At 36.2% G+C, this 13,312-nt stretch overlaps 2 protein-coding genes across 2 annotated transcripts; one reads left to right on the top strand and one right to left on the bottom strand.

Moving 5' to 3' along the window:
* Window positions 1–834: 834 nt before the first annotated feature.
* On the top strand, window positions 835–4,256 carry LOC100181359 (retinol dehydrogenase 14-like). The gene is made up of 6 exons (XM_002130466.5): window positions 835–1,184; window positions 1,306–1,444; window positions 2,203–2,312; window positions 2,622–2,796; window positions 3,353–3,557; window positions 4,063–4,256. The coding sequence occupies exons 1-6, from the start codon at window positions 1,002–1,004 to the stop codon at window positions 4,166–4,168; spliced, it is 918 nt and encodes a 305-aa protein (XP_002130502.1). The 5' UTR covers window positions 835–1,001; the 3' UTR covers window positions 4,169–4,256.
* Window positions 4,257–5,062: 806 nt separating this feature from the next.
* On the bottom strand, window positions 5,063–11,703 carry LOC100179015. Its single transcript, XM_026833559.1, has 7 exons — window positions 11,532–11,703; window positions 10,812–10,928; window positions 10,291–10,461; window positions 8,680–8,844; window positions 8,135–8,270; window positions 7,316–7,446; window positions 5,063–5,881 (listed from the first exon to the last, which is right to left on the bottom strand). The coding sequence occupies exons 1-7, from the start codon at window positions 11,608–11,610 to the stop codon at window positions 5,766–5,768; spliced, it is 915 nt and encodes a 304-aa protein (XP_026689360.1). The 5' UTR covers window positions 11,611–11,703; the 3' UTR covers window positions 5,063–5,765.
* Window positions 11,704–13,312: the final 1,609 nt, after the last annotated feature.

Here is a 13,312-nt window from a genome sequence, read left to right as displayed (position 1 = left end):
TCGGCTTATGGTAACTCCTATATGGTAACTTTAAATACAGATATAAATATAGTCTATGCCATATAGGGAAGAAACAAAAAGAATTTAAAATCTGAACCCTAGAAAGTCACGAAAACTAATTCTCCACTAAGCTTGGTAGGCTATTTTGTTTGGTTATACACTGATCCCTAGGAAATAGCTTCCAATAAGTTGCTGAAGCCATAGGTATTGTTAATACCTTAAAAAACGTTGTGATTTGCTTATCTATCAAAATTGCACCAATAAACGATAACGGGTTTTCCCCATAAACGAAATATTGCATTGTGACGTCACAGTGCCCGCGAGTGACGTTTTTTACAACTTTGAAATTTGATTTTTTAAACGTTCATAACTTTTAAATTAAAGCGAATTTTCACACACTGGCTGTGAATTTAGCATCAGTAGACATAAAACTTTATTCTTATGCAAAAAACTGCGCAACCATGAGAACCGTGGGCCGGACTCTTTAATCCAGTGGTCACTAACGGGTTGTTCAATTTTATCAGGCGTGCATAAAAAATAACTAACCAAAAAGTAACATACTTGTTAACTCGCAAGCTGGGAAGAGGTGTATGTAACAGAACACCCGTGTTTAAGAACTCGTTTTCCGCGAGGATAAATCAAGATACATTCATTCATGCTGTGCAAATCAGCGAAAGCAATCATAGAGAGAAATGGATAAAAGAGTGGGAAATAAAGAGAGAATGAAAAGAGAGAGACAGGGAGAGAGAAAAAAGTTTCTTTAAAACTGTCAAGTCATCGTGTGCGTAAACACTCAAACGAGTACTACAAGTGTTTACCGCATAGTCACATGTGTATAAGATGTATAAAAATGAATAAAAACATCAGTGTAGTGCTTTCAGTTTTTATGAAGCTGTTAAGTCATTCTGACACGGCTAGATTCACCGCATGTGTTAACTGTATTTAAGAGGTGGTAAAGAACAGCGGTTTAGTGTTTTAGAAGGACTTGCTAGTAAGCAATCATGTCGAAAAGTGTATCTCGTGGCTGGGTCAATTCTGATATTAAAATGATGGGGAAAACCGTCCTTATAACGGGCGCTAATACTGGAATCGGTTTGGAAAGTGCAATCGACTTTGTAAAGCGCGAAGCAAGAGTAATTCTCGGTTGCAGAAACATTGAGAAAGCAGAAGAAGCGAAAAAGCGGGTAAGATATGAATAAAATATTAATAAGAATAATTTTGTTTGTATCTTCGATTACGGTAGTGAAAACTTAGAAATATCTTTAACGAAAAGACAAAGACAACCCACAGTACTTTACTTTGCAGATAGTTGCAGAAACCGGAGGTAACGAAGATAAAGTTATTTTGAAGCAACTAGATTTGGCATCTTTCGCTTCTGTGCGCGCATTTGCAAAGGATGTGAATGAAAACGAAAGCAGAATCGACGTTTTGCTAAATAATGCAGGTATGGAACTGTTTATATATTGTAACTTATATGTCATCATATGTGTAAGATGTGACGTTCTATAATCGCCGCGTAAAGTTATTGACATATAGTAGGGTGGGGGGAGATGGGACACCTTTAGCACATAATATCCTTATAGCCTGGTCGTGTTTTAAACAATAACCAACGGTCTGTATGGGAGTCGCGAGGAAACGGATTTATATTTCTTTTAATGTTCTTTGACTACCAAATGGGGCAAGAAAATAGAACAAAAAGTCCCATCCTCCCCAACCCTTCTATATTACAATTCTAAGAACTATGTTACCATAAACCATTGCGCAGGTTTTGCAACAAAAAAATCGTTAAATAAAAAATATTTGTTAGTAGTTTTAACGTTTAAGAAAATCGATACAAAAACAGTTTTATATACGCCTTGAAAAAGCAATGTATTCGGTATCTTTTATCATGGCGTTTCCAAAGCAATCGTTCAAGCGCCAGCGTCACAATCGCTCAAGCGCCAGCGTTCAAATATGCGGTGACGCTCGCGACTTAAATTATTTAACACTCGTTAGTCGTCAAATAAGGCCACAGATGGTCCATTATTACCCCAACACCCACGGTGCTGCCACACATAGAGCTCGTCAGGTGTTAAAGTCTGTCGAATTTTCTATTTGAAGTGGCATTTCTGATTTTAAATCTAACTTTTTACAAAAAATCAACAGAACGGTGTATATTTTCCATAAACGTAACAAGTTGAAAATATATTTATGTGTTGCCAGGTATAATGATGTGCCCAAAAGGCAAAACCGAAGATGGATTTGAGACTCAATATGGTGTTAACCATCTCGGCCACTTTCTGCTTACAAATCTTTTGCTTGATCTTGTTAAGGTTTGTAAAGAAACAAATATATAGTAGGGTGGGAAAAGATGGGACAACGTTTCATTTTATTTCCTCGACCCATTTGGTAGTAAAAAGAGAACATTTAAACAATTATAAAACCGTATCCTCATGATTTCCATAAACTGTTGTTAACTGTTTAAAACAAGATCAAGATTTTTGTATATTATTTGCTAAAAATGTCTCATCCTCCCCCACAGTACTAAATATAGCATGTACGTTTCCGTAAATTGCTTTTAAATGTAAATTGAAGCCGACCTAATTTACACATAACCAAAAAAATACATTCAACCAACTTAGAGAAGCGCCCCAAGTCGCATCGTGAATGTATCTTCAATCGCCCACCGCATGTTCTCGACTAAAATTGACTGGGACGATATGAACTATGACAACAACTATTCTGAAACGGGGGCTTATGGCAGAAGCAAATTAATGAACATACTCTTTACAAGGGAACTAAGCAGAAGACTGGAAGGTAAAACCTAAATGCCTTTACAGTAATACAGCAATATCATATTGCTGTATTAGTCAAAACTCCATAGCATAAGATTTGTTGGCCATTACAATTTAAAAGTTGCCCTTTATTGGAAATACGGGGTGTTTATACTCAAATGGGACAATATGTTTGCTTCTCCAATATAGCCTATACATTCTTTGTTATATATAGTAGGGGGAAGATGGGACATCATTAGAATCTATTTTCTCGTGCAATTTGGAAGTAAACAAAGAACATTTAAAGAATTATAAAACCATTACCCCACGACTCCCGTAGGCCGTTGTTAATTGTTTAAAACACGACCAGGATATTTGGATATTATGTGCTTAAGGTGATCCGTCTACCCCCATCCTTTTATGTCTTCAATACATTGATCCGCGTATAAACACTCATGTTAAATATCTCATAAATATTAACTGCAATAATTCTACCTGATGGTTTCCTTTTACATAAAGAACAGTGGGGAATATGGGATTTAGGTTCAAACAGTATCCCATCTTACCCCACAGTACTATATTACCCATCTCATCTACAGGCACAAACGTCACTGCCAACTCTCTGCACCCTGGCTCCGTAAACACTGATCTTCAAAGACATGTAACTGGGACCTGGTCTCTAATGGGCTTTTTTATAACGCCTTACATGAAGCTGTTTGGTGTGACTGCTAAACGAGGTGCTCAGACAAACATCTACCTTAGCGTTGCCCCAGAACTGGAAAATGTTACTGGGAAATACTTCACGTATGTTTAGCTCAACTTATTTACTATTTACTTAGTTGTAAGTTTTATTTTACATGGGTGAGGTCCTATTGAATAGGATAGGACCTATGCTGTTGCATGCAGTGAAGCCTGGGATTTAGGCTATACAGTTGGTTTATTATTTCAACACTCTGGATCCTATAGGCCTTGGCGGTAACACACGGACCTTACCAGAAGCGTGTTACTTCTTGAAAGTATAGGCGACAAGGACTTTATGGCAATAGATTGGAGATCTTTCCTTTGATTGCTCAACCAGGGTTAGATGCCCGTCTAGTTTTTAAATATGCTGAATTTCCACTAACGCTTCTTTATATCAACGGTAAAACGTTATTACATAAGCGAATTTACTTATTTCGAGAAAAACAACAACGACCACCAACGCGTGGCTTACTAGGCGCGATTTTATTCAAATTATTGCTCTTCTGTTTAATAACACTATAATCTCTGCATTCATTTTATCAAATAAAAGTCAATTCTTTGATTTTAGTAACTGTGTACAAGCAAATGAAAGCGACCAAGCGAAAAACGACGAAGACGCGAAGAGGTTGTGGGAAGTTAGCCTCAAAGCGACCGGGTTGTCTGAATCATCATAAACAAATGCAATAATAATTATTTTCTGTAACTTAGCGTGTTGCAATATTCTATATGTACAGTCAAATAAATATACACTTTTATTGAGCACGTAAGTGCAAAATACAATTATATGTAGTAGGGCGGGGGAAGATGGGACGCATTTTCATGCTATTTTCTCGTCCAATTTGGTATTAAACAAAAAACATTCAACGAATTATAAATTCGTATCCTTACGACTCCCATGGGCCTTTAGTACTTGTTCAAAACACGATCAGGATATTTCGATATTACGTGCTAAAGTTGTCCATCTCCTCACCTCCATTATACATGAATATTCAATGAGTACATAGCGCAAACTACAGAAACAAACCTTGACTTTTGGACCTTAAATTTTCCAACCCGCCGCTGGCCAATTACGTTGCATAGTTGAAGAATTAAAACCGCTCAGGCCGCAGGAAAAGGAAAACGCGCTGCTTAACAATAATTAGATTACACAATCTAACCCTGGCAATTATTAACCACAGTCTCTTGCGCCACGTTTCTCTATACTTACATGTTCTGCAGAATACACTAAATAGACTATATTAGCTTACTTGGTATATTACTGTGGGGTAAGACGGGACACCTTCAGCACAAATATCCAAATATCCTGATCGTATTTTAAACAATTAACAACGGTCCATGGGAGTCGTGAGAATATACCGTTTTATAATTCTTTGAATGTTTCGATTTACTACCAAATGGGACGAGAAAATAGAGTGAAAGGTGTCCCATATTCCCCCACTCTACTATTTATTTGTTGGTACTTACTACAGCTTACGGATTATACAACTAAAGACCCAAAGTTAAACATTCTGCCGAAAGACACTTTTTAGGTCTATTCGGCAACTAAGACTAGAACTGGGGACTCGAAATCGTTATTGCAATGTTTAGCATTTATTATGCATTAAACAGATACAGCAGCTACAAACATTTATCTAAAGCAGTGATCTTTCGTTCTTCAACAAATATTTTTTGAATCATAAAACTACCAATCAGGTTTTACACTGTAAAAACAGAGTACAGCCGATTCAGTTTACTAACTTTTCAGTATTCTTTTGCAAAACATTGCATTTCTACAAGCCAGTCTCCGTGTATGAACATTGTTTATCTACGGACTCTGCTACACGCATTAATACATTAATATAACTATATGTAGCTACAACTATAAAATAAGCACACGTGTTTTTAATTTTACCTTTTTTCACATATAGTAGGGTGGGGGAAGATAGGACACCCTTTTTTATTCTATTTTCTCGTCGCATTTGGTTGTAAACAAAGAACATTCAAAGAATTATAAATATGTATTATCATGACTCCCATAGATCGTTGTTAATAGTTTAAAACACGATCAGGATATTAGGATATTCCGTAGTAAAGGTGTCCCGTCTTTCCCCACCCTACTATATGAAGTTTAACTGAAATAATGCACCAGTATTGAATGCTATACCGATAAAATGTGATCATGACCTTTAATAATATTTCTATACAAACATGATGTGGGACTGAAGTATGTGGGAATATTTATAAGTTTTAATCTAAGTAAATACTGAAGCAGTGTAAGAGTGAAGATGGATCTTAGCAGTTTTGATCGATCGGTATTGGAGTAGAAGGAGTTGATTTCCACAACTCGTAAACTATTGTCCAGCTTTTGTGTTCCTTTTTCCAAGTTTGAACCGTCGGTCCGGAAGAATCTGTTTAAAAACACATTTAAAAGTCATGCTCATACAAGTTGGTTTATTATAAAAAAATAAATACTATCTGAGCTACTTTTTGTTAAAAAAAAATTTAGTTTGGCCATAACTGTTTTTAAAAATGTGGCAAAAATATCTGCTATAACATACACGGTGTTATTTAACGGTCCAGTTTCATAACGTATTTACATTGCGCTTATTACTTCTCGCGTATTCGAGCAACTACAAATGTTATAACAAGGACGTCCTATTTCATACAAGTGGTTTCCGTACGAGTTATCACGTATATGTAACGTTGTGCTTTGGGTGATTTGTTATGAACTGTTACAGTATGGCTAACAATTTAGGCAACCTGTTAGTCACTACTGGGTTTTAGCAACTGCCGTTAATTGTCGCACAAGGACGAATATATACGCCCACAATGGTTCAAGTATAAAACTCATAATATTCCTTGTGTTCAATTGCATTAACTATAATTATGCCACTACGTCGGACATAATAAAGGAAAAATACGTATAGACTGCATAGTGGGTATTATAACTCATGACGTATGGAAAAGTATTTTCAACGATATCGTGTGTGAAAAAGATTTTGGAAGATCTAAACTGTTAGGCTATGGTTCAAACGCAATGTCAGATTAAGGGATAAACCTTCAATCATATATGTACGTATACGTGACCTTAAACACATCCGATCGTAAATTAGACTAGACACTGTATTGTATTATTTTCTGTGGGAAGTCTTAATTTAAATTACAAACCAACGCCCATCGAAGGTAAATAACTCGGTTCTGTGAATGTAATTTATGAATGAACTCAATAATCCCCACGTGGTGACGCAACGACAGTCGTTATAACTCGTGTGATCTGTTCAGCATACTCGTGTGCGCTTGCGTGTTACCACGTATGTAACTCTTTGGGTGATTATTTTTTGTAATTTTTTTGTAATGTATGTCTGACAATTTAGACAGCCTAAAATGGGCCGGTTGGTTGGAGCAATTTACATTAAATGCCTTGCCCAAAAGGACGTACACCTCCACAATAGTAGCAGGGTCAAGCCTCGGCCCCATAAACTATGGGTTAAAGCCAAGCGCGATTAACTCTGCCACGGTGCAAAACCATAAAAAATCTAACCAAAACGCTCTGTTCGCATGAAGGTATAAAATGTAGGCAGTGCTGTTTAAATAAAAATAAGTATGGTACTGTGGGGTAAGATAGGACACCTAGTACATAATATCCAAAGATCTTAATCGTTTTTGAGAATTAACAAGATGTATGTAAGTCGCGAGAATACGCTTTTAAAATTCTTTAAATGTTCTTCGTTTACTACCAAATGGGACCAGGAAATAGAATGACAAGGTGTCCCATCTACCCCTACTTTGCGTCCCATTTTACCCCACTCTGTGTATATACCATAAGAATAAACGTAACTTACATCTTCCACCCGCACAGTATGGTGTAGAGCATTGGTGAGCATCAGTATACCAATAAACCTGGGATCCATCTTTGCATTTCACATCTAAAGTTGGGCATTCTGGAACGGACACTGGTATGCCGTGTTCTTCGCTGTATATAAATATAAATGGGTTAGTATACAGCAATGTAGGATTCCATTGTTGAAAATAATTGATAAACTAGTACTGTGGGGTAGGTTCGACACCTTTAGTACATAATATCCAAACATCCTGTTGGTGTTTGAAGCAATTAACAACGGTTTATGGTTATGGAGTCATGGGAATGTTCTTTGTTTAATACGAAATGGGACAAAAAACTAAATTGAAAAGGTGCTGGCCATCTTTCCCAACCCAATACTTACCAAGTATTGGTTTGTAAAGCCAAGTATTGGTTTGTAAAACAACCCAAGTATTGGTTTGTAAAGATAGCCAGCACCGTAAGAATTTGTAAAGCGGTCATGTCTTGATGTTAACACCACTGTGGGTGCATGTGTCGTTATAAGAAAAATCACTTAACGGCAATTGCTTTAACCCAGTGGTCGCTTATGGATTGACCAAATTTTCAGCCATACATATAAAATAGACCAAAAAAAACAACAACAAAATAATATAATAAAACTGGTTTAAAGACTGTCGCGCAACAAACTAGAAAAAATGAAATGAAGGACAGATATTACAGAAACGGATTATGCCATGTGGAAACAAATGCAATTAACTATGAAAAAACGTATTTTAAAAACTATAAGAATCTTATAGATCAACTACATTAGTAATTAATAAAAATCAATGTGGAATTTTACCTCCATTTGTTGAAGCTTGGCAGCCAAACTTTACGTGAGTGGATTCTCCATTTAATGTAATCGCATATCCACAACGATCGTATCGCCTTTGAGCAGTTTGCTCTTTCTAATGGTGGGCAGCTTATAGCTGGCAAACCTGGTAAAGAATAGTACATTTGTTCTAGAAGTTATTTGACTGTCTTATTGCAAACGACAGGCGTTTTATTTATTTCATATAGGCCTAACGTATTCGTTTGAAATTACAAGCATCTAAAATATAGTAGAAGATGGGACAGCAGTAGGGGAAGGTGGGATATTTTCTCTTCCCATTTGTAATAGTGAACCAAGAACATTCAAGTAATTTTAAAACCGTATCCTACCGACTTCCATAGACCGTTGTTAATTGTTTAAAACACGGTTAGGATATTTGGATATTATGTGCTAAAGGTGTTCCACCTTCCTCCACCCTACTATAACATAATAATACTTAATACGATAACGTACGCTGTATTTATTATCTAACGACCAACACTGTTTCGAAAATACATGTAACTGCTTATACAAACCTGGACAGTTATCCGCTGTCACGCAAGTTTCACCATCGAGGTACATTCCTTGTGGACAAGTGCATTTCTGTCGACACACAGAAGGACATGGGATGTTACGGCCAACGTCAGCGCATGTACGATCACAACCAGCACACGTAGAATACACTTGGTTGGCCGGGCATCCTAAAAAAAACACGATTACGTTGGTTATTTCACCCCATATAGTTCTGACGCAAGCATATGTCAAAAGCGTAAAAAATACAACGAATTGACATTTCGTTTAATTGAGTTTTATTGGCCCTTACATTATAAATACATAAGGAACCTGGCGTTTTTTAAGCTTCTTCCTACAGCGTGATATAAAAGAGTGACGCACGGGATTACAGTTGTTCCAATTGCCTTCATTATGACGTCCGCAAACAGTGGTAATTTACAGAATATATATATGGTAAAATATATAGAATTTTCTACCAGAAGCCACAATTTAAATTAAATCACAATACCCCAATGCGAAAACAAACCTTAACACGTCATAATGGTATAAATAACGAACGTGTTTTAAGTACAACTCAGACTTGAGCCCTGGAAAACAACCGCGGATTCACAGATAATAAATATAATAGTTACGTATAGACACCTTACACGAATTATCGTCTGCTGTATTGCGTGATCATGAAATTCAATATTGTCCTTTGTGGCCCAACCCCTAACTCTAACATATTATAGTGTTGTAGGGTAAAATGGGACAGCTTCGGCACATATAATATTTAAACATCCTGATCGTGTTTTAAACAATTAATAACGGTTTAGTGGAGTCGTTAAGCATACGCTTTTAAAATTGTTTGAATGCTTTTTGTTTACTACCAATTGGCACATGAAAATAATATGAAAAGGTGTCCCATCTTACTATATATTTTCCCACCCTACTATATATTTTTTATTTATTTATTTTAAATAGCGGAGGTAAAATTATTAAAACAAAGAGAGAATCGAATCGTCAGCAAAACTACAGTCGTTAAAACCCCTAAAGACAGCATGCGGCACATCAAACACTTGTTTTTTCTCTGTTAAATGCGGGGACTTTTCCGAAAGGAAGCTGATTATATCATTAAGAGACGGTAACTTGTCTGTTAACTACACTCTATTATGTATAAGAGAAGAGAGACCAGAAAAACTGAAAAAAACGTTTGAAGAATTGTTTAAAAATTCCGAGGACAATAGGCATAAAACGTCACGAAACTAAAATGCGAAAGCATGTAGCATATAAACTTTTTAAGCATCTAGAAGTATGAGTGCATATTTTGCACCGTGGTTCTAGTAGGCTGGGGTGATATAGTAGGGTGGGGCAAGACGGATCACCTTTAGCGCATAATATTCAAGTATCGTGATCGTGTTTTAAACAATTAACAACGGTCTATGAGAGTCGTGAGCATTCGGTTTTATAATTTTTTGAATGCTCTTTGGTTACTACCTAATTGAACGAGAAAATAGAACGAAAAGGTGTCTCATCATCTCCCACCCTACTATACTAATACTATAATATATAACGTGCCGTCAGTATATCCATCGTATCCCACAGTACTATACTATATTCTTTTATATTGTAAATACAAATACAAGCTCTCTTACTTGGTTTTGGAAGATTGCAAAGATATTCGTCACAACATTTAGAAGAATTGCAAGCCTGGAAGGTGGCGTTAAACTTTATCCCAAGTATGTAAGTCTCTGCTGCGCCCGGGCACTGCGAGCATTGGTTTTCTGGTCGGCAAGTCGTCAGTACGCCACTGATATTACGTCCACCTAGAAAACAAATTGGGCGTCGCCGTTAGCTTTAATGTTATATGGACCATTTAGCGTGTGAGTTTTTTTGAGTTTGTGTGCTAACGCAAAAAAAGTCCTTTGGTGGGTCAGTTTTGAATGAATGTGTTTAAAAACCAGAGTCGGTATGTACAGAGAACTACAATGCAGAACAGCTAGCGTGTGTTAATCAGTCATGTCGGGTCGACATGTTACGAAAAAAAATAGAAACTTTTTTGATAACAAAGAATTCTCTCAAAAGTGTAAAATAAAATTTATAAAACTGTGTAAAGGGTAATAGGACTTGAAATATTATGTTTTAAATCCATCCTCATACATTGCCAATGGCTTACCAATATTAGCAGTACTATACAGTGTACCACACACTGAGCCTGGATCGCAAGTTACGACTGAAAGCCCAAACGAGGGTCCTCGATTAAAGTTGGCGAATCCTTCATAACAGACTTGGCCTGAAAGAAAAACAAAGAAATTAAAAACACAGTATATGGAATGAAGTGCCGTAATGTTTAATTAGGTAGTGAAATTTTAAAGAGTAAAATAATTTATCAATTTATGAAGCGTATATTGCCTTGGATGTAAAAGTACTTCAGAATAACTAAGGATTTGTAAGATTTAGTATGTGAGGGAATAGGACAGCTTTTCATTTTGTTTTTTATCGTCCCATTTGGTAGTAAACAAACAACATTCACGAAAATATAAAACCGTATCCTCACGACTCCCGTAGACCGTTGCTAATTGTTTAAAACACGATCAGAGTATTTGGATATTATGTGCTAAAGGTGTTCTATCTTTACCCACACTGCTATATTAAAATTTAAGGAGGTTTTACATTAAAAAAATTAATGCAAATCTAAAGCTTATAAAACTGGTAACAATAATGTAAATTCGAAGACAAACGCGGCAACTTTAACCGTTACTATTTAGAATGTGTAAACATCACAACTTTGTATAGGAAAAAACAATAAAATTTCTACTTTCAAATTTACAAAAATTTTGAAGATCATTTTCCGCCCGAAAAAATCTAAAAATTATTCGGACGTTTATGTTCTTACCGCTCCCGGATTGTCCATTAGTCATCATCACCATTAAGGAGATAAGCAGGAAATTCCCAAGCACAAGTGCCCCACTCATTTTCTTTTGGTTTCCTTTTTATAATTCCGCTACTAAATGCACCAACAAAATTTCTAAAACTTAAACAAAAGAATTTTAAATATAAAGAATCTAGGCACAGCGTTTCGAAAAAATGCATAAACTAGTATTTCTGTGTTCGTATTAAAACTTAAAATTAATGTTTTGTACACCGATTGTTTTAGCCTTTAAAAAAAACAAAAAAAGATTCATTTTCGTGTAATTAAAACACTGTTAACTTATTTTTTTCGTTATGCCAAAACGATAAATCTGTAACAATTGTTGTTTTGTCACTATTTCGCGTGTTTTCAGTTAAAATCTTTATAAATCTTCGCTACCGTAATCAAAGAGACAGATAAAGTTATTATTAAATTTTACCTAGTTAAAACTAATCACAAAATACGGTTTTATATTTTTGCAATACTTCCTAAAACTGCCTTTCAAACTATAAAACAAAAAGGTATCGGACTGCTTTAAAGCTCGGTTGAGGTACGTTACGCCCAAACGCATCAAGCATATGATATGCTGGGCACCACCAACGTAACGCTTAACTGGTCTTGAAACCTCTAATCGGTCAAGCGACATCCTATGACTGGTGGACCATCTCCAAAACTGAGTACAGGTACATATAGCAAGTCAATATGAGGCTTTTTTCTCTGTGGAAATAACCAGTTTAGTCTTTTTTTCTTTATGCTGTTTCTTTACGAAACAATGGAACTGTGAACTATATGCGCAGAAGTCAGTATTAGGCTTTTTTCTCTTTGGAAACAACCGTTTTTTTTCTTTATGTTGTTTTTTTTACAAAACAACGGAACTGTGAACTATATGCGCAGGTATTACAGGCTAACGCCGCTAACCTACGAAACAACTGAACTGTAAACTATATATGTAGATCTTAAACCTTTATGTGACAGTTTAAAACTGGTTACGCAATTCAACCTAACACAAAGGAGACAATAGGAACAGTAGGTAACTTGAGTATATTGCCGAAACCGTGGTGTTTATCGGAATTTAACTGCCGATGTATCAAAGCGTTTAAATATTGAACCATAGTGCTATGGTGTAAGACGGACATTGTTGACACATAATGTACTTTTTTTCTAAGTCGTGTTCAAAACACAGGTAGCCTATACCAGAGTCGTATAAACACCGAGTAGTCCAACTGCCGTCTATGTGTGTCCAAAATAGAGCAAAAGTGGTGACTTTGACAAAGGGTTTAAACCAGCGGTTCCCAAAGTATGGGTCGCGACCCAAACATGGGTCGCACAGGGTTGTAGAATGGGTCGCGCCAAGGTGATGATTCAAATTTATTAAAACGAGTTTTTTTTCTTTTTAAGCGTTCGGGTTAGGTTTGCGCTGTAGTTCAGCCTTATATTTACCATGTTTTTCTTAGCCAGGTGGGCTGTTTGTTACGAAATAGTAGGCATTCACACGTGGATTGATTGCATCATAATAGCGATTGTTTAACCTGGCAATTAATTACGACATAATAGCAATTCACACGTCGAATATTTGCGTCATAATAGGGATTGACACGTAAATCATTAGGCATGTAGGAGGTTTAAAGCAGGCTTGAATGTTAAAGAGGCACATGCATCGTATTTTAGCCTTTTTTTCAATAATACATTGAAAGATCCACACAAACAGTTGAAGATTTAAAAAACTCGGGCGTTTGTGTCGATAAATAACTTTGAAAATGTGCGAA

This window comes from Ciona intestinalis, chromosome 1 (genome assembly GCF_000224145.3).
Source record: "Ciona intestinalis chromosome 1, KH, whole genome shotgun sequence".
Classification (NCBI taxonomy): Eukaryota; Metazoa; Chordata; class Ascidiacea; order Phlebobranchia; family Cionidae; genus Ciona; species Ciona intestinalis.
This window is presented reverse-complemented; position numbering and strand designations above follow the sequence as displayed.

Excerpts from the sequence above, each read along its gene's own strand:
- LOC100181359 (XM_002130466.5), top strand. The coding sequence starts at position 1,002 with ATGTCGAAAAGTGTATCTCGTGGCTGGGTCAATTCTGATATTAAAATG. Across the intron at positions 1,185-1,305 it reads CAGAAGAAGCGAAAAAGCGG|ATAGTTGCAGAAACCGGAGG; the intron begins GTAAGATATGAA and ends TTTACTTTGCAG. Across the intron at positions 2,797-3,352 it reads ACTAAGCAGAAGACTGGAAG|GCACAAACGTCACTGCCAAC; the intron begins GTAAAACCTAAA and ends TCTCATCTACAG.
- LOC100179015 (XM_026833559.1), bottom strand. The coding sequence starts at position 11,610 with ATGAGTGGGGCACTTGTGCTTGGGAATTTCCTGCTTATCTCCTTAATG. Across the intron at positions 10,929-11,531 it reads TAATGGACAATCCGGGAGCG|GCCAAGTCTGTTATGAAGGA; the intron begins GTAAGAACATAA and ends TTTTTCTTTCAG. Across the intron at positions 10,462-10,811 it reads GTATAGTACTGCTAATATTG|GTGGACGTAATATCAGTGGC; the intron begins GTAAGCCATTGG and ends TTTGTTTTCTAG.